General features: G+C 39.9%; 1 protein-coding gene across 1 annotated transcript in view; it reads left to right on the top strand.

The window, feature by feature from the left end:
- Positions 1–23,244, top strand: part of CHM (CHM Rab escort protein) — a 185,730-nt gene that overhangs the window by 31,494 nt on the left and 130,992 nt on the right. Inside the window, exon 3 of the mRNA XM_066356271.1 lies at positions 19,977–20,049. Within this exon, the coding sequence (XP_066212368.1) occupies positions 19,977–20,049 (73 nt within the window). The remainder of the gene's footprint in view (positions 1–19,976; positions 20,050–23,244) is intronic.

Here is a 23,244-nt window from a genome sequence, read left to right as displayed (position 1 = left end):
GCCTGCAAGACCTAAAATCTTTATTGTCAGGCCCTTTACAGAAACAGTTTGCTGAGATCTCTGCTCTAGAGAATGCCTTTAGCTTATATAAATGTTTCTTCTTTAACTAGCTGTCTTCTGTATTTATTAAGAAAAGATGGCAAATACAGGCTCAGAGAAGCAATAATTATTTAAAGTTTAAAATTTATTAAAATCCTGTTTAAGCTTTTTATTATCATAGTATTATAAATAAACTATGTCGTGATGACAAAAATAAAAAACAGCACCCTGCTGTTACTTGTTACTATTTATGATATGCTGTGGACATGAGGTACGACATGTTTCCATGCCATGCCACGTTAGTTGGAATGAAAGCATAAGGGGCTGTAACAGAGAGACCTAAAATACAGTGGTTTGAAGAACAGTTCCTACAAAGAGTACGTGATTAAAACAGATATGAAGAGGTTACTGCTAATGGGGACACCTCTGCTCAGTGAGGACTCAGGCTTTTCCCCTCAGGTTTCTTTTCTGCCGGGGAGGACGTTTATTGTTTTCATAATCTAAACTGGGTCACAGGTTTGCACGGATCCAGCACCTAGGAAGGAGACAGAGTATGGATAAACCTTTGTCCTTTTAAGACTGGGCCTAAAAAGGCATATATCACTTTTGCTCATTTTCCTTGAGGAAAATCTTAGATAGCCACAAATGGTTGTATGGAGGTGTGACACCCATTCCTACTTTGATGGCAAGTTGGGGGAGAAGGGGAAATTTTGGTGGACAGGTAGTTCGTTTTTCTGTAGGTACATAAATGTTCTTACAGAAGACCTACTGTATTTTTTTTACTTAAACAACATTCTAATATATCAAAAATATGATTTTTTTGAAAGAGAGAGAGAGTGAGAAAGAGGGGACAGACAGATAGGTATAGACAGACAGGAAGAGAGAGCAATGAGAAGCATCAATTTTTCATTATAGCACCTTAGTTGTTCAATGATTGCTTTCTCTTATGTGCCTTGACCAGGGGGCTACAGCAGACCGAGTAACCCCTTGCTCAAACCAGGCAAAATATATGATTTTTAATTAATTGTAACTGGCTATATTTTTTCCTGTGAATGTACTACAGTTTATTTAATTTCTTTTTTTTAAGGACTTTATTAATTTTTCAAAGAGGAGAGAGAGAGACGGGAAGAGGAGAGAGAGAGAGAGAGAGAGAGAGAGAGAGAGAGAAGGGGGAGGAGCTGGAAGCATCAACTCCCATATGTGCCTTGACCAGGCAAGCCCAGGGTTTTGAACCAGCAGCCTCAGCGTTTCCAGGTTGATGCTTTCTCCACTGCGCCACCTCAGGTCAGGCTGTACTACAGTTTATTTAAACAGTTATCTACTGCTGTATTAAAAGGTGTTTCCAGTTCCCTGTTATAAACAAGATGTGGATATCTATATGCATATGGCTTTTATTTATATGATAAATAGTTAATATTTTGGAAAAAAGGTACTGTCCCAAAATTTTACCATGTTTGTATATTTTTAAAATGATCTTAAAGTCTTTAAATTGTCACAAAGTCAGTTTGACTTACTGGGCTTGTATAACTTCTGTGCCTCAGTAAGACTAAATGTAATGGTAAGGAATTAGGTAAAATGCACTTTTTTTGCAGGGCAGTTTATATAATTAGCTAATAGAATAGTGACCTGAACTTAAAATTTCATCCTGACAAACTTTGAGTGGTGTTTTCTGAGTTTGATTACAGTATTTCTTACATTAAAATATTGAATTCTTTGCCTGACCAGGCGGTGGTGCAGTGGATAGTGCATCGGACTGGTATGTGGAAGGACCCAGGTTCGAGACCCTGAGGTTGTTAGCTTGAGTGCGGGCTCATCTGGCTTGAGCAAAAAGCTCACCAGTTTGGTCTCAAGGTTGCTGGCTTGAGCAAGGGGTTACTCGGTCTGCTGAAGGCCCGCGGTGAAGGCACATATGAGAAAGCAATCAATGAACAACTAAGGTGTCGCAATGAAAAACTAATGATTGATGCTTCTCATCTCTCTCCATTTCTGTCTGTCTGTCCCTATCTATCCCTCTCTCTGACTCTCTCTCTGTCCCTGTAAAAAAAAAAATGATTTTTTTTTTGATAGAGAGTCAGAGAGAAGGACGGATAGGGACAGACAGCCAGGAAGGGAAAGAGATGAGACATCTCAGTTTTTCGTTGCAGCTCCTTAGTTGTTTATTGACTGCTTTCTCATATGTGCCTTGATTGGGGTGGGGGGCTACAGCAGAGCCAGTGACCCCTTGCTCAAGCCAGAGACCTTGGGCTTCAAGCCAGCAAACCTTCCCTCAAGCCAATGAGCCTGTGCTGAAGCCAGTGACCTCGGGGTTTTGAACCTGGGTCCTACGTGTTCCAGTCTGACGCTCTATCCACTGCGCTACCACCTGGTTAGGCAAACCATTGAACATTAAGTGAGACAAAAGTTATAAGACTAACAGCAGACAAAAAATGCACTTTAAGTTTTTTCTGTGTACACACTGTATTCAGACTTTATGAAGATAACTTAATTCTTTAATCTGCTGCTACTGTTTTCATTTATCTACCATTTAAATGTTGATAGTAGAAGTCTCTGTTGCGGTCTGTTATAAAATACTAAGTACAAAGTGTTGATTTATAAACACTATCCAAGCATCATCATGATCAATAGCAGCTAATCTTATTCAAAATAGTCACTTCACTGATGTGTTGTCATAAATTTCTGTAGACAGATTTTAAACTAAAGTTAACTTCTGCTAAATTGTAATTGAAAGAGCTCTATTTTTGCATGCCAGCTGTCTCAATAAATGTAAAATCTGTGGTTCTTCTCAGAGCACTGCGTTTACTGTAGATATTAATGAGCTGTTGACATGTGAAATTTCAAGAATAGATGTGATTTGGAAAAGCAATTTCAATTCAAAATATAGAGATTGGCAGTTCCTTTAAACTTGAGTTGCTAAAGGGACAAGCACAAGATCAAAAGTTTATATTTGAACACAATCTACTTCTACCAATAACTGTTTCTCTGCACAGTCTCCGTGGAGTTTTTTTGAATCATAAATTGTTTGGTTTTGTCGTTTTTCCTATCAGTCTTCACTTTTGACTATAACTGCTTCAATCACGGAGAGAAAGTAAATGAGAGAAATTGGAAACAATGCTCACTGAATCATTTCTTAGAGTCTTTAAAAAAGATAGTATCCAATGATTGGGGTCTTTAAGTCTAATAAGTATTCAGTGGATTTATGATATAGGCAAAACTGAATGTCATAAAAATAGCAATTGATGTTTTAATGTTACACAATAACCATGTCATTATTTCTAAAGTTGCAAACATTGCTATACTTTCATAATTTGATCATGAAAGCATGTAAGTCTCAATAATATTACCATGTGGGGTTATGGACCCCAGTTCCTATCACATGTGTGTAAATTTCTGGACTGGATTTCTGTGTGGTCTGATGAGTTAATTATTTTTCTAGTTAGGAATTGTGCCTAGGAATTGTTTAGGAATTGTGATAAAGAGAAGTAAACAGTTATTTTTCTGGAGTTGTATTTTCTTTCTGTTTGTCAGTAAAAATCTTTTTTCCCCCCAATCATATACTTATACATATACATGTACATGTACATATACGTATACATACACATACACATATGCTTGTCATAAAAACTAAAGCAATGTATATGTAGTACATAGACATGTATGCATGGAAAATATACATGTCATTCCTATGTGCTACTGCCAGAGGATACTATTAGTGTGGTATATTCTGTCTGGGGAACATAAGGGGACTTTTTTTTTTTTGTATTTTTCCGAAGTGAGAAGCAGGGAGGCAGTCAGACAGACTCCTGCATGTGCCTGACCAGGATCCACCTGGCAAGCCCACCAGGGGGCAATGCTCTGCCCATCTGGGGTGTTGCTCCGTTGTGGCTGGAGCCATTCTAACACCTGAGGCAGAGGCCATGCAGCCGTCCTCAGGGACCGGGCCAACTTTACTCCAGTGGAGCCTTGGTTGCGGGAGGGGAAGAGAGAGATAGAGAGAAAGGAGAGGGAGAAGGGTGGAGAAGCAGATGGGCACTTCTCCTGTGTGCCCTGGCCGGGAATCGAACCCAGGACTTTCGCATGCTGGGCTGTTGCCATAAGGGTACTTTCATGAGAGAGGAATGAATGCATGAGGGAAAGGGTGAAATGAATGGAATCGATGAGAGGAAACTATGCCATCACAGTGTCTCATAAACACCTCTATGTGTGTGCTCATTCTTTTAACATTTAACAATATTTGTAATCTTTGTTATGTGTGGTCCTAATGAATGATGGAAGGAGATTTGACTTTGGGTGGTGAACACATAATGCAACATACTGACGATGTATTATAGAGCTGTACAACTGAAACCTGTCTCATTTTATTAACCAAGGTCACTCCCATAAATTGAATTAAAAATTTTTTTTTTTTACAAATAGTTTGTAAATATGATCTCTTTCAATATGGAATGAGATCATATAGGTTTGTGTTAGGAAGATTCATCCTAGTGGATTCTAAAGAGTTTTAGAGATAGGATTGACCATCATTTCAAAGGGTGCTTTCTGAGCTTACTGTTTCTCCACCATTGACGTGACATTGACATCTCCTTTTATTGTTCATTTTATGTTTTGGCACTGAGGTGGGAGACACTAAAATTTGTCAAGAATGATTGTCATTTCTCAAGAAAAACCTGTGTTCTAATTAGAAACCAGTTGTAAAGTCCAAATAAAATTATGGGCTGTGCTACCCCCTGAGTAATAAGAGGTGAACAGATAGACCATGATTCCTGCCCTTATGATGACCTTGGACCCTAGAGGGGGGTGTAGGCATTAAATGTGCTTAAATTTTATGTTCTAGACTAAGGAGCCACTGCGCCACTTCACCCGCAGGTGTTCTAAGGTACCAAAAATTACAGAATTAGTATTAATATTTTAAGAGGCTTGAAGAACATTTTATTAATTTGGGTTAAGGTGAGAATTAGTATTAATATTTTAAGAGGCTAGGAGAACATTTTATTAATTTGGGTTAAGGTGTGCAGAGAAATTGTGAGAATAGTCTCTGTACTGTGTGATTGGCATAACCAGGATGGCCCTTGGCATTGTATTGTAAATGCAAAGGGGAGGAAAACATGGATTCCCAGACATTCCACCATACCTGTGGGGAAAGGGGTGAATGGCTAGCCAGGTGCAGGAAGAGAAAACCTTTTCTTATAGTAATGAGCCATTTGCGGGCATTTGTCCCCAGGAAACTACCTCTCCCATATGAATGCATATATTAATAGTTAATGTGTGTGACTCTGGACAAAGAGATGGCGGATAAACACTAGAAAATATAGGAATGCCTTTTAATATGTAAAGCGACATCTTTCTACCATTATGTTGACTTGTAAATTTTGTTTTCTCCAAAAGGATATATGGCTTGCAAATTGAACATGGTCCTATCATGTTAAAGGACATAGGACTATAACCAATAGTGGTAATGGGCTCCTAATTACATTTTTGCTTCTGTACTTCCCACTTACAAAACTAGAAAAACCAGGTAGAACAAAGGGCCAGCGCGCTCTCCCTCAGATTTCTGTTGGAGTAGCCCGCCGCTTGGCCAAGCTAGACAATAAAGCTTTGATGTGTAATTGACAGACTTTGTTCATGTCTTCAATGTTTCGGGTCCCTCCAGATTAGTCTTAACATAGACTGCCTGTGAAGGGAAGAACAATAGTTTTGTGAGAGAGAAATGAGGAGAATAGTGAATTTAGGTTTTGTGCTGGGAGGGTGGTAGGAGTGGGAATGGTCACAACAACCTCTTACTGACTTCTCACCATGTGTGTATGGCCAGTAGTCACGGCTGTCATGGCCATTCACATGCAGGTTCCCATTGGATTTGGACAGATGGTAAAGAAACAGTGGAGCCAAAAATGGTGGGTAATTCCTTCATTAAAGTCTCGCACTGGCCAACGAACACCACACAGGGAAAACACTTCCCTTTCACTCAGGGCTCCCAAAGCGCAGACACATCCTCTGGTTCCACAACCAGGAGAACCTTCTCCAGTTCCTCATAGAATCAAAGGCCTCACTGTAAGGTATTTTTCCCCGCCGAGAAGGAAGGAACAGCTGGAGACACCAAGTGTGGAATAGCAAAAGGCTTTATTGAGTACAGAGCGCGCATCCCGCCCCGGCAAGGTTCCCTGGCCCCGAGGTAAGATGGAGGCCAGGGAAGTTGCACGGATTAAACCACGTGGGAGATATTTAAAGGTGTCCCTCTAGGGAAGTCGAGCTAACATGACATGGTGCAATCCCACTGGCTGGTAGACGGTCGCTTTTTCTAAACGGTTCCTGTGAAGCCTCTTTTGGCGCGCTTGGTTGTGAGCGGTCCTAACCAAAGTTCGCGGGTCTGAGTTCCCCACATGACCATCCCCCATTATCCACCGACCTTACACTCACCAGTCTCAGTAGGGCTCCCCAAACCCCTCAGCTCTGGTTCCCCATCTGCACACCTTCTCTTTCCCTGCCAACATGGCTTCTTCTTCAGCAATCTCCTTCTTCTCTGCACTTTTTAAAAGTTTTTGGCTGGAAAACCCCTCCTCCAGCAAACATTAGCAAAAACAATGACCCCTTCCAAGCAGGAATGCAATTCGCAATTTGCAATCAACTGCCCTGCTCTGAGGGCAAACACACCCATGGCTGCCTAGCACCATTTTCCAACAGTAAAAGTGAGCAAACTCAAAAACTACAAAATTTACAAACTCATTTGCCCAACAATGGGTATAAGACTATGAAGATCTTTGAGGCTAGTATCATTTTCCTTTTATTGGAAGAGTTACTTCATTTCTTATTAGAATCAAATGTTTTGCTCCTTAATAAAGCTCTATCTCATTGAGTCAGCTCAGAAACTGTCTGTAGTAGTCAGTCCAATCAATTTTATGACATTTTTCTGCCCTGGAAATTAACTCTGCATATATAGAGTTGAGTGAAAAATTTAGGTCCAATGCCTTGTTTTTGTAATGAGAGGACAAAAGTACTCTGTGGTAGATGTTCTATGATTCTTAGCTTCTGAGAAAAGAAGGCAGTTTGATTCAATAGCTTCTTCTACTGTAAAGCTATTTTTAGTGGCTTTTAGTTTGTGGAAATATAGGTCTGTTTATGTTTTCTTTATGGCAAAAATAAAACAACATGGCTCTTTCTCTTATACCAGAATACTTGCACATATGCAACTAAGATTGCTCACAGATATAAATATTTGAAAGGTTTTAGATTTAAACTATCATAAAGGGATAAGGAAATAAAAGAATATGTAACCTCACTTAGAAGATGTTTTTATTTTTATATTTTACTATTTAGATAAAAGAAAACAGTGCTGTCCTGGAAGGGTGAGAAAAATTTATCTGAAGTATCAAAGAATCAATTGTTTTCTAGTTCTCTCCTTTCTGTATCCCCACATGTTAAAGACAGATTTCAGGATGTCTGTGGCACTAATTTATAAGTAAAAGTGATTTTCAGTTGCTTACTGTAAAGGCAGTTGCCACAGCCATCATCACAGCCACCTGGTCCATGCAGGTTCGCATTGGATTCGGACAGTCGGTAATGAAACAATGGAGCCAAGAACTGGTGGTCCATCATCTTTAATCCTAGCTTGCACCCGGCAGGCAAGTAAAAACACACACTGGACTCCAAACCCACTCATTCAGTGCTCACAAAGCCACTGACTTATCCGAGTTTCCTAGAATCAAAGGTTTCTAACCTCACCAGCCTCATTCACTTCTGTTCCCCATCTCCTTCCTTCTCCCTGCACAAACTCTGCACAAACTGCCTTCTCCTTCAACACTTCACCGTCTTGGCTGCTTCTCCTGGCCTCCTCCACGTGGCCTTTCTCTGCTCTCCTCTCTGCTCTCTCCTCTAATGATAATCTCAGGAACCAAGAGAGAGCAAGCTCCGGTCTGCCCCACTTTAGAGTGCAGAAATCCAAACCTTTAATCCAATATACAAAATTGGGAAGTCTCTAATACAAAGTCAGTTATCTGAGGCATGATTGGATTGTACCACCCCACATCAAAAAGGGTGGGAAAGGTTTAGTACTAAAACCAAGCCCCAGGCCACAAGGATCCTGCCTGCCCACAGCCAGCCCCCAACACACATTAATATAATTACGCCCATCCAAGCATAAGGGCAAGTAATATCATCACTTGGGCGACTAGCTTCCATGTGGGCAGCACCATTTTTTTTTTAAGGATTTTTGTTTATTTATTTCAGAAAGGAGAGAGGGAGAGAGAGAGAGAGGAGAGACAGAGAGAGAGAAGGGGGGGAGGAACAGAAAGCATCAACTCCCATATGTGCCTTGACCAGGCAAGCCCAGGTTTTCGAACCGGCGACCTCAGCATTTCCAGGTCGACGCTTTATCCACTGTGCCACCACAGGTCAGGCGGCAGCGCCATCTTTAACAAAGTGAGCATAATATATTTTATCTGCCCAACACTTAACTATATTCTAGTATTCAAGACACTGTGTTATTAAATACAACGTGATATGATATCCTGCTCACAAAAATTAGGGGATATTTAAAAAATGAAAATGAAGATATAAAAATATCCCCTAATTTTTGTGAGCAGTATACTAATAGCTACCGTTTACTGAGTATTTGCTTGGTACTGTATTAGGTACTTTCCAAATATTAAGTTATTTAATTCTTATAACAATTCTCTAAAAGAACTATAATTCCCTTTCTTTTGCAGGTAAGGAAGCATACTCAGAGAATTGAAATAATTTAACCAATGTCACATGTCTATTAAGGGGAAGAACCAGGATTTTATAGTCGGGTCCATTTGACCACAAAGCCTGTGTTCTTTCAATAAGATAACAAACCAACCTTTATTGGGCTTGAGGTCAGAGAGACCTGATGAAGTTGTGACTCTATCACCAATAGAGTGACTTTAGCTTTGTGACTTTAGGTTGTTCTCTTCAACTGTAAAGTGGGTCTGGTGTACAGCCCACTTTACAGCACCCATGTGAGGCCCAGTGGGATACAGTTAAAAAGCCGAGGTGTTGCCTGTGAGCTCTGACAAAATGAAGCAGATTCACTAAAAGGCTTTTACTTTGAAATCATTGGGAATGTACTCAGCCTTTATTTTGGAGGGCTGTGTGGGAGAAAATCCTTGGAAGCGATCTATGAATATTTTACGGTTTTTGAAACAAATGTCATTTTATCTTTCGGTCACTGAAGTCTGTATGGCAGGCGCTTCATTTACGAATGACAGTTCTTGCAAAAGGAGGAGTTCTTCCCATAGAGCACAAACAGCGGCTAGATTGATCAAGACAGCTCTTTGCAGAAATCATGATATGTCAGATTCTCTCCTGTTATTACCAACTTTGACTTGTTTTAGTCAGTGTATTTGAATTAGCATAGCTTTCCCACAATACAGAATACTTTGGGCAAAGATAATTGAATGTACATGTGCATTTAACATTTTTTATTATTTTGTTTTATTTTTAATTTTTATTAATTTTAATTTATTGCGTTAACATGGATTCAAGTGTCCCACTCAATGTAACACCCTCATCCCCACCCCATTGTCCCCTATTACCCCTCCTTTGCCCCCCTCCCCCAATTCCTTTCCCCCTTCCCTCTGGGATTTGCTGTCCTGTTGTCTGTGTTGGTTGAATAAGTTTATAAATATGATATATATGTTTGCTCACTTATAGTTTGCATTGGGTGTGGGGGACGGGCTGTAAACAGGCAAGGTCCTTATAGCCTAAGGCTTAGTTTTAAGACTAAGCCTTTCCCACCCTAAATGACTTTGTATCAGAGACTTCCTTGTTTGTATATTGGATTAAAGGTTTTGATTTCTACACTATAAAATGGAGCAGTGGAGCCCATGCTGGAGGAGAGCAGAGAAAGGCCACATGGAGGAGAGGAGAAGCAGCCAAGATGGCGGAGTGCTGAAGGAGAAGCCAGTTTGTGCAGAGTTTGTGCAGAGAGAAGGAGATGGTGAATAAGGCTGGTGAGGTACAAACCTTTGATTCTAGGAAATTCAGACAAGTTAGTGGCTTTGGGAGCCCTGAATGGAAAGGGAAGTGTTTTCCCACTGTGTGTATTTCTTGCCTGTCAGGTACAAGCTAGGATTAAAGGTAATGGCCCACCAGTTCTTGGCTCCGTGGTTTCATTACTGTCTGTCTGAATCAAATGCGAACCTGCATGGACCAGTCAGCTGTGATGGTGGCCATGGCTACTGGCTTTACACATGCATTAAGGGTTCCAAAATGATTCACTACTGCCCTTCTCTTAAGTTGCTCCTAGCCTAGTGAGAGGAAACATTCATGCAGCCTACTTACAAGACGGTATGACAGAACCCTTCCGGGACTGTGTGCAGAGCTATAGAAGCAGAAATTCATTCTGAGTGTATGTTGAAGAGCTGAAGTCCCTACAGAGAAGATGATATTGGACTTGAATAGTTTGGACTGGTTTGACTCATTCCATCATGAGCTTTGTGATGGAATAGCATTCAGGGCATAGCGGAATCATGTTAATAAAAGCAGAGATGAGCAGGCGCTTGGCTCACTCAGGCAATACTGAGTGTGCGGTTCTGGCGAATGCATTTGCCGCATTGCAGGGATGGATGATGGCCGGAGATGGAGCTGGAGAGCAAAGTTGGAACTAAGTTTTCAAGGTTCTTGCAGCGACGCTAAGGATTTTGGATTCCATTCTGGAGGCACTAGTGAGCCTTTAAACATCTTTAAGTCAGGGATGGTGTAATGTGGTGTGCCGAGGACTGATCACAATGGTGGTAACGTGGAGGTTAGGGTGAAAGGGCAGGAACTAGAGGCAGGAAAACCTTTGAGGAGGTGAATGAATAAAGGGGATGAGAGATCAGGCCTGAAAAAAGGCAGCAGTGGGAGGGAAGGCAAAGATAGAACGGGTTGGAGAAATTATCTGAGGTTGAAACCTGAGGAAGGACCAGTGAGTGAGTTCAAGCATTTTTAGCATGGGCAGCTGTAAGAATGGGGTTGGTATTTATTGAAATAGGGAAACCAAGACGCAAACCAAGCTGGGGCAGGGTGACATGATAAATTTGTCTCTTGAACATGTTAGAGACTAAAGTTAATCTGAGATATTTATTGAAGGTGGATGTCAAATAAGCTGATGACTCATAATATATATTTTCAGCCCTGAAATAGCTCACCGGAGCAGTCTAGATTGGAGATAGCAATTTGTGAGTCACCAGCAGAGAAGCAATAATTGAGTCCGTAGGAGTAGATGAGATCACCGAGGAAAACAAGAATTGAGAACAACCTTTGTATATTACCTGGCATAGCTGTCTAAAAATGGATTTGAATGCGTAGACTAGTGTTGACTGACTAATAACTCAAATGCAGACAGTCTCTCTCCAGCGCCCACGACTGGGAACACAGCCTGCTTCATTCTGAGAGGCTGATCTGATGGCCAAAACAACTTCCAGTAGCCGCATGGGACTCTCTTTTAAAACCAAGTAAGGGCCTGGGCTTCCTCCCTAGCTTTAGAATTGCATCTGCATACTCCGCTGAGGATGCCTGCCCTTCTTGATCTTGGAATGAGCAGAAGGCGAAGGGAGCTCAGCTTGCTTTTGTGTGAGGTATGTGGAGTTTTTCGTAAAGGAGAATTTGTGGCAAGACCTAGTCCAGTGTATCCCCTGGCCTGTTCCATTATTTGGCAGCCAGGAAGATAGAAACGCGTTATGATTCTTTGTAGCACTCCAACCAAATTGGAATAGAATAGCATTTCTTTAATGCACATCCTGTATTGTACTGAACAATAGCTGGCAAATAATATTAGTAGATTTGCCACACTGTTATTTTTCCACTCCTACTGTTGTAAAGTGCCAAAAGCTACAGAATTAATATTAATATTTTAGGAAGTTTAAATAACATTTTATTAATTTGGGCTAAGCGTGCAGAAAGATTTTATAAGTGTAATTTCTATGCTTGTGTGATTAGCATCAAAACTAAGATGGCCAATGGCATTTTGTTGTAAATGCAGAAGAGGAAGGAGACTTGGATTCCCTGACCTTCCCCCATACCTATGGGAGGAGGGGTGAATAACTAGCCAGGTACAGGAAGAAAAGATTAAATTAAAATCTTTTCTTGTACTGATGAACCATTTACAGGCATCTGTCTCTATGGAAACTACCCCTCCCCTCCTGAAAGCATGTAGTTAATGTATGTATCTCTAAACAAAAGGTATAAATTTATGCGGTGATGTCAGGTTTTCTCTCCTCTCATGTATAATTAGGAGTATATAAACAGCCCCTGAACTGTTTTTGGGGGCTTCACAATTTGGGTCTGTTGCCCTGTGTCAGCCTTATGCGGCTGGCATATTTAATAAATTTCTTCCTTTAATAAAACTTTTCAAAAACTTACTTGGACTACGTGCCTCTACGAACACCCACGGATTTGTGGATTTAGTTACTTTACAACACTATCTTATACAAAAAGAGGCTTGTGCACATTAAATATGAGACATAAGATAATGTTGGTTGTATTTTAGATGGAAATTGGCTCTCCATCTATATCATTGGAGTAGATGTAGTCATGAACAGGCGTCCCCAAACTACAGCCCGTGGGCTGCATGCGGCCCCCTGAGGCCATTTATCTGGCCCCCCGCTGCACTTCTGGAAGGGGCACCTCTTTCATTGGTGGTCAGTGAGAGGAGCACTGTATGTGGTGGCCCTCCAGTGGTGTGAGGGACAGTGAACTGGCCCCCTGTGTAAAAAGTTTGGGGACCCCTGGTCATGAAGTTATTATCACATTTTTGTTATCTAGATGAATTGCTGAAGCAAAACGAAAATTCAGCTTCCTTCCATTGCCTTTAGTCTAAGTCGGATTCCAGGGTCCATATTATGTACTTATGTTTATAATTTTAAATACTCTGATCTGTGCATGTTAAGAGAGAGTGTTATGTACTGATATGCCCTGGGCTTACAGCTGAACTTCACCATTTCCTAGCTGAGGGAGTTAAACAAGATACTCAATTTCACAGATGGTTTTAGTATTTCTTTTTCTAACTTTAAAATGGGAATAATTGTAGCACCAATCTCTCGGGATTCTTGTGAAGATTAAGTGAGATAATGAATGGAAAATGACAAGGTCAGCATATATAGAGTTCTGTTTTTTCCTTTCCTTAACATGAATGAAGCTAGCATTTCTCAAAATATATTCTTTTGAACTTGAATCCCTCTAAATGCTTTTTCAAAAAAAGAATTGCTTATTGTTCAACTGAATTTGTTCTTAGAAAGAATAGATATTAACATATTTAATAGTACCAAACTCTACCCTAAACCATTTTTTTTTTGGTGGTGGTGGTTTATTTTTTAAACCTAGCATTTTCCAAATTTATTTTGTCATTGTACCTTTTTTTTTCTCGGAACACCCAATAACAGCCCATGCTATTGACAAGGTACATTTTGGAAAAGGTGAGTTTAGTCATCAGGTCCAGGTGCTATTCTCTCTCAATTTGGCCTCATTGGACCACAGCTCCCCTATGATATCATGAGGGGCTACATCACGTCTGCTTAGAAGTTTGGAGTTGCTGACGTCACAGTAGACAGGACCAGGGTTCAGGGAAACTGAGTTTCCCTTGCAATTCTGCCATTCCCCTATTGTCAGGGAAGAACTCGTGTGAAAATAATAGAAAGAACTTTGAAAATTAAAAATTCAAACTATTTTGAGAAAGGGGTTAACACCTTTACTAGGAAAAGTGTCAGAGCAGTGACTATAGAATGAGGGGCTAGAGGTTGAACCGTGTTGCTTTCCTTTTCCATTGAGTGCACTTGGACCGCATCAGCTACCTGCCGGAAAACATTTTCAACTCCTGGGTTTCTGAATAATTAAAAATGATTCCCAGATGAATGTGCCTGAATGTCCATAGCTCTGTCTTTTGTCCGTGTTCTTGTTCTTCCTTACTAAGCCTTTTCCCAGTATGGGCTGTCGTTTAACATTATATAGCTGTGGCTCTTGCTGAATATTAAGTACTGAATTGTAATTAAGACGCTCAGTGGAAAAGAAGATTGTTAAAGGATTTAAGAAACAGGTTTAATTAATAGGTTTAACGTGCAGCCTTCTCATACTGTTTAACTTTATGTCCACCTGTAATGTGTTTATTTTCTGGTAGGAGACATTAAGGAAAGTGATGTTGCTTTAACATTAAACACTGTGTAAGGATGCAAAGTCTCTTGTTACTGTTTTTTTTTTTTTAAGATTTTATTTATTCATTATAGAGTGGAGAGAGAGAGAGAGAGAGAGAGAGAGAGAGAGAGAGAGAGAGAGAGAAGGAGAGAAGGAGGGGAGGAGCAGGAAGCATCAACTCCCATATGTGCCTTGACCAGGCAAGCCCAGGGTTTTGAACCTGCAACCTCAGCGTTTCCAGGTTGATGCTTTATCCACTGTGCCACCACAAGTCAGGCCTCTTGTTACTGTTTTAATACTAGTTTTGTTCTGCTATTTTGTTGGTTAAGTGTTAATGGTGATTACTTACATAACTCATTTCCTTTCTGCATCTGGAAAAACGTAGGTGATACTCTGAATTAGCTTTGTAAAACTTGAGGAAGATTAACACTGTGTTTTCTATAGTTTCAAAGTTGGCACTGCACATGGTAGAGACTTACACATCAGTATTATGTTTATTGGGCTTTTCTATCTTTGAAAATACAAATATCTAAAATGTTAGTCACTCTCCCATCGTGAAGCGAGAGGGCTTTAGAAATGATTTTTATTGTTTGCTGGTTTTTTTTTTTTTTCTGTATTTTTCTGAAGCCGTAAAACGGGGAGAGACAGTCAGACAGACTCCCGCATGCGCCCAACCGGGATCCACCCGGCACGCCCACCAGGGGGCGACGCTCTGCCCACCAGGGGGCAATGCTCTGGCCCTCCGGGGCGTTGCTCTGTTGCGACCAGAGCCACTCTAGCGCCTGGGGCAGAGGCCGAGGAGCCATCCCCAGCGCCTGGGCCATATTTGCTCCAGTGGAGCCTGGGCTGCGGGAGGGGAAGAGAGAGACAGAGGAAAGAGAGGGGGAGGGATAGAGAAGCAGATGGGCGCTTCTCCTGTGTGCCCTGGCCGGGAATCGAACCTGGGACTTCTGCACGCCAGGCCGACGCTCTACCACTGAGCCAACTGGCCAGGGCCCTGTTTGCTGTTTAACTACTTTGAATACTCAAGTTCCACAAAGAGATTCTAGTTTTATGGAAGTTGATTTTCATCATATAAAACAGTATTCCTGGCAATAGAGATAAACATCATCCTTCATCATAAACTACTTTTTCCTTTACTTGATGTACAGAGGCAGTTTTGACACAAAATTGGCAGAAAATGTTCCAGTCCCCTTTTCTCTCTCTCTTTTTTTTTGGTCAGGAAGTTTTTACTTTATCTTTAAAATAAATTGTATCTATGGAATCTTAGAAATGAAATCAGTAACCTAGCATTGTTATTCTCTACAGAAACATTTCTAAAGATAATAGAAATAGTATTTTGCAAATTGAATTTGAATGTCAGACTTCTGAAGCTGTATCTTTAAAGATACAATGTAAGAAATATTTGGTGCTCTTTAATTTATGTTGTTTCTATTGCAATAATGTTATAGAGAGCTTATTAGAATGTTACATTGATTTTTTTATTTTATTGTCATATTGATTCTGATACCTAGAGTCTTTGGCTTTCTCTTTAAGGGATATTATAAGCCACATTTAGAACCATGTAAATACCAAAATGAATTTCAACAAAATCTGTGTTGGTCTTATAGTAAGTTTATTAATAATTATGTTGCCGTCTTTTGTCAGAAAGAACACAATAATGAAAACCACGTTTCTCTTTTTACATACGTAATTGGATGAGATCACCAGATGCTGATGTTAAGAGCAACAGGAAAAGTTGAAAATGGGCACTGCATGGAAAAATAGTAGAACCAATTAGCTCTGTCAAACACCATATGACCAAGTATAGGGGAGAAAAATAGATTTTGACCATGAACTGACCTCAGGTCACTTAATAATGGAAAGAAACAGCAATATGGCCCCTCTTAGAGTTCTTTTAGGCTTTTGATATTAGCAGAAAATACCTTGGAAATTGATACATCATGTTCAGTGTTTGAAAATTCACATTAGATTAATTTTGTTTTTTTGAACATTTTATTATGATAATTTTCAGACATAAAGAGAAGTTGAAAAAATTATATTATGAACACCTATATATCTGCCACCTAGATTCTACTATTAACATTTTGCTGTATTTGCTTTATTACCTATCCATGTATTCATTTTTCTGTTCATCCATTTTTCCATCTTACTATTTTATGTATTTGAAAGTAAGTTGTGCACATCCAGTACCTTCAGTCGGGAACACTTCAGTGTTCACTATCATTAACTAGAGTTTAGAATTTATTTATGGTTCTTTCTTCAAGATAAAATTACCCGAGTGAAATGTACAGATCTTAAGTGTGTTATATAATAAATTTTGGCAAATGCATGCACTTCTCTAACTAAGAAATTTATCAAGACAAAAAACAGCCTGACCTGTGGTGGCGCAGTGGGTAAAGCGTCAACCTGGAACGCTGAGGTCACTGGTTTGAAACCTGGGCTTGCCTGGTCAAGGAATATATGAGAGTTGATGCTTCCTGCTCCTCCCCACCTTCTCTCTCTCCTCTCTAAAATGAATAAATGAAATTTAAAGAAAAAAGAAAAGATAAAGAACATTGCAGTCACTCTATAAAGTTCCCTTATGCCTCCTCAAGTCCTGCCCTTACTCCCACCTTCAAAGACAGCCATTCTTGGGTATTTTTCATCATATATTTATTAACTTAGCTTCTTCTAGAACTTTACGTGAATGGAATCTTGCAGAATGTACTTATTTTCGGTAAAGCTTCCGTCATTCAGGGTCATGCTTTTGAGATTCATCTATGTAGTTGTGTGTATTGATAGTTTATTTCCTTTCATTGGTGAATAATGTCCGTCCTGTGAATTTATCGCTGCTCATTTACTCCTCCCTATTGATGACTACTTCACCTGTTACCGGTTTGGAACTATTAATAAATAAAAGTGCTTTGCTTTGCTTGTGTATAAACACCTAGGAATAGAATTACTGAATCATAGGGTTGGTGTATGTTTGCTTTTTAAGAAACTGCCAGACATTTTTTCTGAAGTGCACCGTTTTATACTTCCACCAAAATCTATGAGCATCTTGGTCATTCACATCAACACCTGCTATTGTCAGTCTTTTTAAATTTAACTATTCTGGTGGATGTGTGTATATTGTATTATGCTCATTTTTAAGTGCTTATTTTAATATGTACTTAACTAATGACTAATGATGTTCAGCCCCTTTTCATGTGTTCATTAATCACATTTATCTCCTTTCTGTGAAATCAGTTCAAATCCTTTGTCCATTTTAAGGTTTGAATATTTGTCTTTTTATTAAGTTGAAAGAGTTCTTTACATATCCTGGAAAGCAGTCTTGAGATATTTTATATGAATATTTTCTCCTAGTTTGTGCCTAACTTATTCATTTTTTAAATGATATATTTTGTGGAGAAGTTTTCCATTTTGTTTGATTATAATTTCTCAGAATCAATCTTATTACTTTTTGTGTCCTGTCTCAAAAACCTTCATTTCCCCTTAATGTCACATTTTGGATGTATATTTATTACTTACAAATTGGTGTATTCATTTTTTAAAAATTTACCAAAGGATAAACAAATTCAAATATATGGTGATGGAAGATTATTTGACTCTGGGTAGTAGTCATACAATTTAATATGAAGATTATGTGTCATAGAAATGTACACCTGAAACGTATTTAATCTTAATATCACTAGAATATTCAACATAGACAAAATAAAAACTGACTCTTCTTCAGATCTATGTCAACAATTGATTGAGAAAAAGTATATCAGAATTTTGAAAAGATTTTTAGTACCATTATGGTTGAATAATTTTGGATACCATATTAAAGGTTTTAGTTATGTTTAAATTTTTTTTAAGTGAGAGGAGGGAAGATAGACTCCTGCATGCACCTCGACTGGAATCCACCTAGCAACCCTGGTCTGGGGTCGATGCTCTAATCAACTGATCTATCCTCAGTGCCCCGAGGCGGACTCTGGGACCAGCTGAGCCATTAGCTGTGGGAGAGGAAGAGGGAAAGTAGGGGAAGAAGTAGAGAGAAGCAGATGGCCACTTCTCCTGTCTGCCCTGACTAGGGATCGAATCCGGGACTTCCACATGCTGAGCTGATGCTCTATCCACTGAGCCAACTGGCCAGGGCCAGTTGTGTTTAATTTTTGAAAGCGCTTTTATAGATTTTTATTTCATTAGAGGAAGAGACAATGAAGCAAAAATGGAAATGAAAACAAAACCAAGAATCTTACCCATTGCAGAACCAGAGTGGATCGTGTTATAGGTGGATTGAGTGTACTTTGGGGCCAATTGTTCAAAGAATCAATAAACATGAAGAATTTTGCAAGGATTGGAAAGCCCACTATGTAGTGCTGAGTTAGAGACTGCCTGTTGCCAAAAATCTACTTAGACCCTGGCCGGTTGGCTTAGTGGTAGAGCATTGGCCTGGCATATGGACATCTTGTTTCGATTCCCGGTCAGGGCACACATGAGAGGCAACCATCTGTTCCTCTTCCTCTCCCTCTACCTCTTCTTTTCTTCTTCCCCTCCCACAGCTAGTGGCTCGGTTGGTTTAAGTGTTACTAGCTTGGTTGATCTGAGCGTCGGCCCCAGACAGAGGTTGCCAGGTGGAGCCCAGTCTGGGTGTATGCAGAAATCTGTTTCTCTATGTCCCCTCCTCTCACTGAAAACATCTCCTACGTAAGACAATAATCAGAAGTCCAGTGTCTACAAGCTTCTGATTCTAGTTAGGAGACCTCAGGGTTCTCTAAAACAGTGATCTTCACTGGACTGTAGAATGAAGAATAATAGTTCACTCAGTTATATGTGGGGATATTATTCTTGTTATACTTACAAGTTTTGATGTGAAAAATTGTACCCCAGATCTACTTTTATTTGTGGCCCTGACGGCTAATAGCACAGGGCTTTCCACTAGATTCACAGTAGCCCGTTATGAATGTGTGTGTGTTTGCATGCACACAGTATGCGTACACACACACACACACACACACACATACATTTTTGTGTGTGGGAAGTGGGTTTTGGAGTACTGGTCATGGCAGTAAGTATTTAACTATTTACAGAAAATCAGCAGTTTTTCCAGTGGTTTTCTTGGCAATCTGCCAGGTTTCCTTCCCACCCATTTCTGTTAACCCAAGAGGCAGATTTGTTCATGTTTATCTGCTCAGTGCCCATAGCAACCTGGGAACAATCATATGATCAGTGGTAAAATCTCTATAAAGAGGTCAGAGAGGTTTTGGGCTGGTGTCTCAGTAGATAGAGCATCGGTCCAGTGTATGGACATCCTGGGTTCAATGCCCGGTCAGGGCACACAGGAGAAATGACCATCTGCCTCTTCCCCCCTCCCTCTCTCCCTTCTCTGTCTTCCTCTCCCCGCAGCCAGTGACTTGATTGTTTCAAGCGTAGCCCTGGCTGCTGAGGATAACTCTGTCAGAGCTTGACAGCCTCAGGTAGTAAAAATAGCTTGCTACTCAAGCATCAGCCCAGATGGGGTTGCCAGGTGAATCCCCATCAGGGCACATGCGGGAGTCTGCTTCACTATATCTTTTCTCCTCTCACATAAGAAAAAAAAAAGAGGCCAAAGAGATTTTTAACTCCTTAGACAATGAAAAGTTACCTTAGGGGGTCTAAGAAACCCACTTCTCTTTATTTCAGCCTACTATTTCCTCTAATCTCAACATCCCAGTATGTGTGCTTTTGAGCTTTGAGGTAGCAGTATTGAATGCATTGAAGGGTAATGGATGGATTGTAGATAAAGATTGGTGATTCGATTTGTATACCTTTTTCTTCACTCTTATGTATTTCTTTATTTATTTCCATTACAGAAAAAGCTACTATGGAGGAAATTGGGCCAGTTTTAGCTTTTCAGGACTGTTGTCCTGGATAAAAGAATACCAGGTAAAGTTCTTATCTACTTTTTTAATCTACGAGGTTTTAATGTGTATCACAGACTTGAAGAAAACCCTAGTCTCCGTCTGTAATATAGAATTAGTACCTCTGTAATATAGAATTAATTTTTATTTATTTATGTATTTATTACTTTTTTTTCCTCGTATTTTTCCAAAGTGGGAAGTGGGGAGACACAGAGATAGACTCCTGCATGTGCCCGACCGGGATCCACCTGGCATGCCCACCAGAGGGTGATGCTCGGCCCATCTGGGGCATTGCTCTGTTGCAGCCAGAGCCATTCTAGCACCTGAGGCAGAAGCCATAGAGCCATCCTCAGCGCTCGGGCCAACTTGCTCCAATGGAGCCTTGGCTGTGGAGGAAAAGAGAGAGACAGAGAGAAAGGAGAGGGGGAAGGGTGGAAAAGCAGGTGGGCACCTCTCCTGTGTGCCCTGGCTAGGAATTGAACTCAGGACTTTCACACGCCTGGCCGAAGCTCTACCTCTGAGCCAACCAGCCAGGGCCAATACCTAATTTTTATATCCTTAACAAAAATTATCCAGTCACCATTTCAGCTACTATTTTTCCAGTGCCTTCAAAATATAGATATCACTTTTTAAATATAAATAGATATGTTGGCTAAAGAATAGATCCTATATACTTGATACCATTTTGTAATTATTTGATGTGTCCAAATACAAGGCAAGTTTTTTCCCCAAAATAGTCTTTCAGAAAAAATATTTCACTTCTCATAAAATCTCAGCTATACTAGTTGTCCTTTCAGTTAGTTTATTATAGTAAAATAACTCACTTTCTGGGGAAGATACGTTCATTTTTAATGATCTCAGTCATTATTGCTTTTGCATAATTATAAAAGTGTTTCACCTGACTGAGTCAGCAAAAACAAAAAGCAAGGAAAATAATTTAACCCTTTGATAGTGAGTTTTTTTCATGCTGGCTGACCCCCAGGCGTATTTTTTCAAAAAATGAAATTAGTTCCAGTTTTATTAACTTAAAATCATATTTGTTTGATAACCAATTTATGGAAACCAGAAGAACATACATTTGCCTTTTTAAAATCTTGCCTTACACATTTTAAAAATAAATCGATTGTACTCTGAATGGTCAGGAGGCATGAGGACATACATGAACTTTTGTGCTACTGAAAGGGTTAATATAAATTTAATAATTTTTCCCCCAAGGGTAGGATCTCACTGATCTGTTGTTTATCACTGTAAAGAAGTTTTTTAGGGCTTATTTAAAGAATAATAATGGGGACAGGTTGGTTATGTCATGGAGTTTGTCAATTATTATGAGACCGCTTTAAAGAAAAAGCTGTTCTAATTTTAGATAAATGTTGTATGTCGCTTGAAATGAAATTCCTACAGAGAGCATCATGACATGTGATGATGGAATCAGAAACTGCTATATCTTCAAAGAAACCTGTATAATTATATTAACTAGTGTCACCCAAAAAAAATTCAATTAAAAATCAACCAAAAATAAAATAATCGTTAAAAAAGAATCTAGGCAGTTCAGAAAGGAGGATGCTATACACTAGAAAATTGTATTAACTAAAATAATACAGCTAAGACTTCATAAGTACTTACCATGTGCTAAGCACCACACTAAGCATTGTAGTTGTACTGATTAGTTTTATGATGCACATGACCCAAAAAGTGTTTCTAGTCATGACAAAGACATTGATGTTGAGGAGGCAATGAAGGTTCAGTTTGAATAATATTGTTGCATAGAAATGAGAGTATGGAGAAACAAGCTAAAGGAGACATTAAAATGTTTTATCTATTTGCCTTAAGTATTCATATATTTAACTTTATCAGAAACCCTTTTTTGAACTTAATTCTTGGGAAGTATATGTGCGGGTCACCTGATGTTGAGACGTATTTACTACTAAATACTTCCATGAGAAAATTTAATCTAGATTTTTCAAACAACAACGAAAAACCTGGGCTTGTCTGAGTGGAAAACTTTCGGTGAGTGAAGGGATTTTAAAAATAATAAATTTAGTAATGAGTTAGATTTATTACACCAAAAATATTTTTGTAGACATTTAATATTTCACTTACTTCAGCATGTTGATGCGGTCACCATGTCCTTTTCTGCCTCAGTCTCTGTACCTGGCCCCCAGCTCTATTCTCAGGCCAGTAACCCCATGTTTGCACGCTCACAGTTCCTTTAATTCACCTTTACTTCTCTTGGCGTTGAGATGTTTAGGACTACTTAATAATCACACTTGATTATAAGAGCTGCCTACCACTGCTTTTCTTCAGTTTAAAATGTTAAATTCAAGACAATGAAATTTTTTTGTTTATTGGGGTGACATTGGTTAATATGATTATATAGGTTTCCGGTATACATCTCTGTGGTACATGATCTGTATATTGCGTTGTGTACCCACCACCCAAAGTCAGATCATCTCCATCACTAGATATTGACCCCCTTTGTACTTTACTACCTCCCCACCGTGCTTTCCCTTTCCCCTGGTAATGACCATACTGTAAGACAAGGAAACATTTTTCTGAAGTGAGAAGAGGGGGGCAGAGAGACAGACTCCTGCATGCGCCCTGAGCAGGTTCTACCTAGTAAGCCCCTTACTGGTGATGCCCTGCCCATCTTGGACTGTTGCTTGGCAACCGAGCTAGTTTTAGTACCTGAGGCAGAGGCTCCACGGATCCATTCTTAGCCCCTGGTGCCAGATTGATCAAACCAATCGAGTCATGGCTGCAAGAGGGGAAAAGAGGGAGAGAGGGAGGATGGGGAAGTGAAGAGGGAGGGGATGAAGCAGATGAACAGATGATCTATTCTCCTGTGTGCCCTGACTAGAAATTGAACCTGGGACATCCATACACTAGGCCAGTGGTTCTCAAAATGTGATTCAGGGCACACTAGTGCGCCCTAAAAGATTTCCAGGTGCACCCTATGGTATTCCAGAGAAATATGTGCCTGTTAGGGACCAAAAAACCAACAGGGTTTTTGGAGTTTAGATTTTGGGGGGACAGAGGTGTGGGGAATTGGTTGTAAGCTGAGAGTCTACCCAACCCCCCACCTCACTTGCCTGATTAGGTTGCAAAAGGCTGTTAAGCTGTGGTGCTGAATTGTTTACACTACCCTCCATGTTCCCTGGAAAGACTGGAGGCAAGTTTCTTCTATCTTTTGTTTGGTGTCAAGTTAAGATGATATGTATGG

The sequence above is a fragment of the Saccopteryx leptura genome, chromosome X, assembly GCF_036850995.1.
Source record: "Saccopteryx leptura isolate mSacLep1 chromosome X, mSacLep1_pri_phased_curated, whole genome shotgun sequence".
Taxonomy (NCBI): domain Eukaryota; kingdom Metazoa; phylum Chordata; class Mammalia; order Chiroptera; family Emballonuridae; genus Saccopteryx; species Saccopteryx leptura.
The sequence above is the reverse complement of the archived record's forward strand: the minus strand, read 5'-3'. Positions and strand labels throughout refer to the sequence as shown.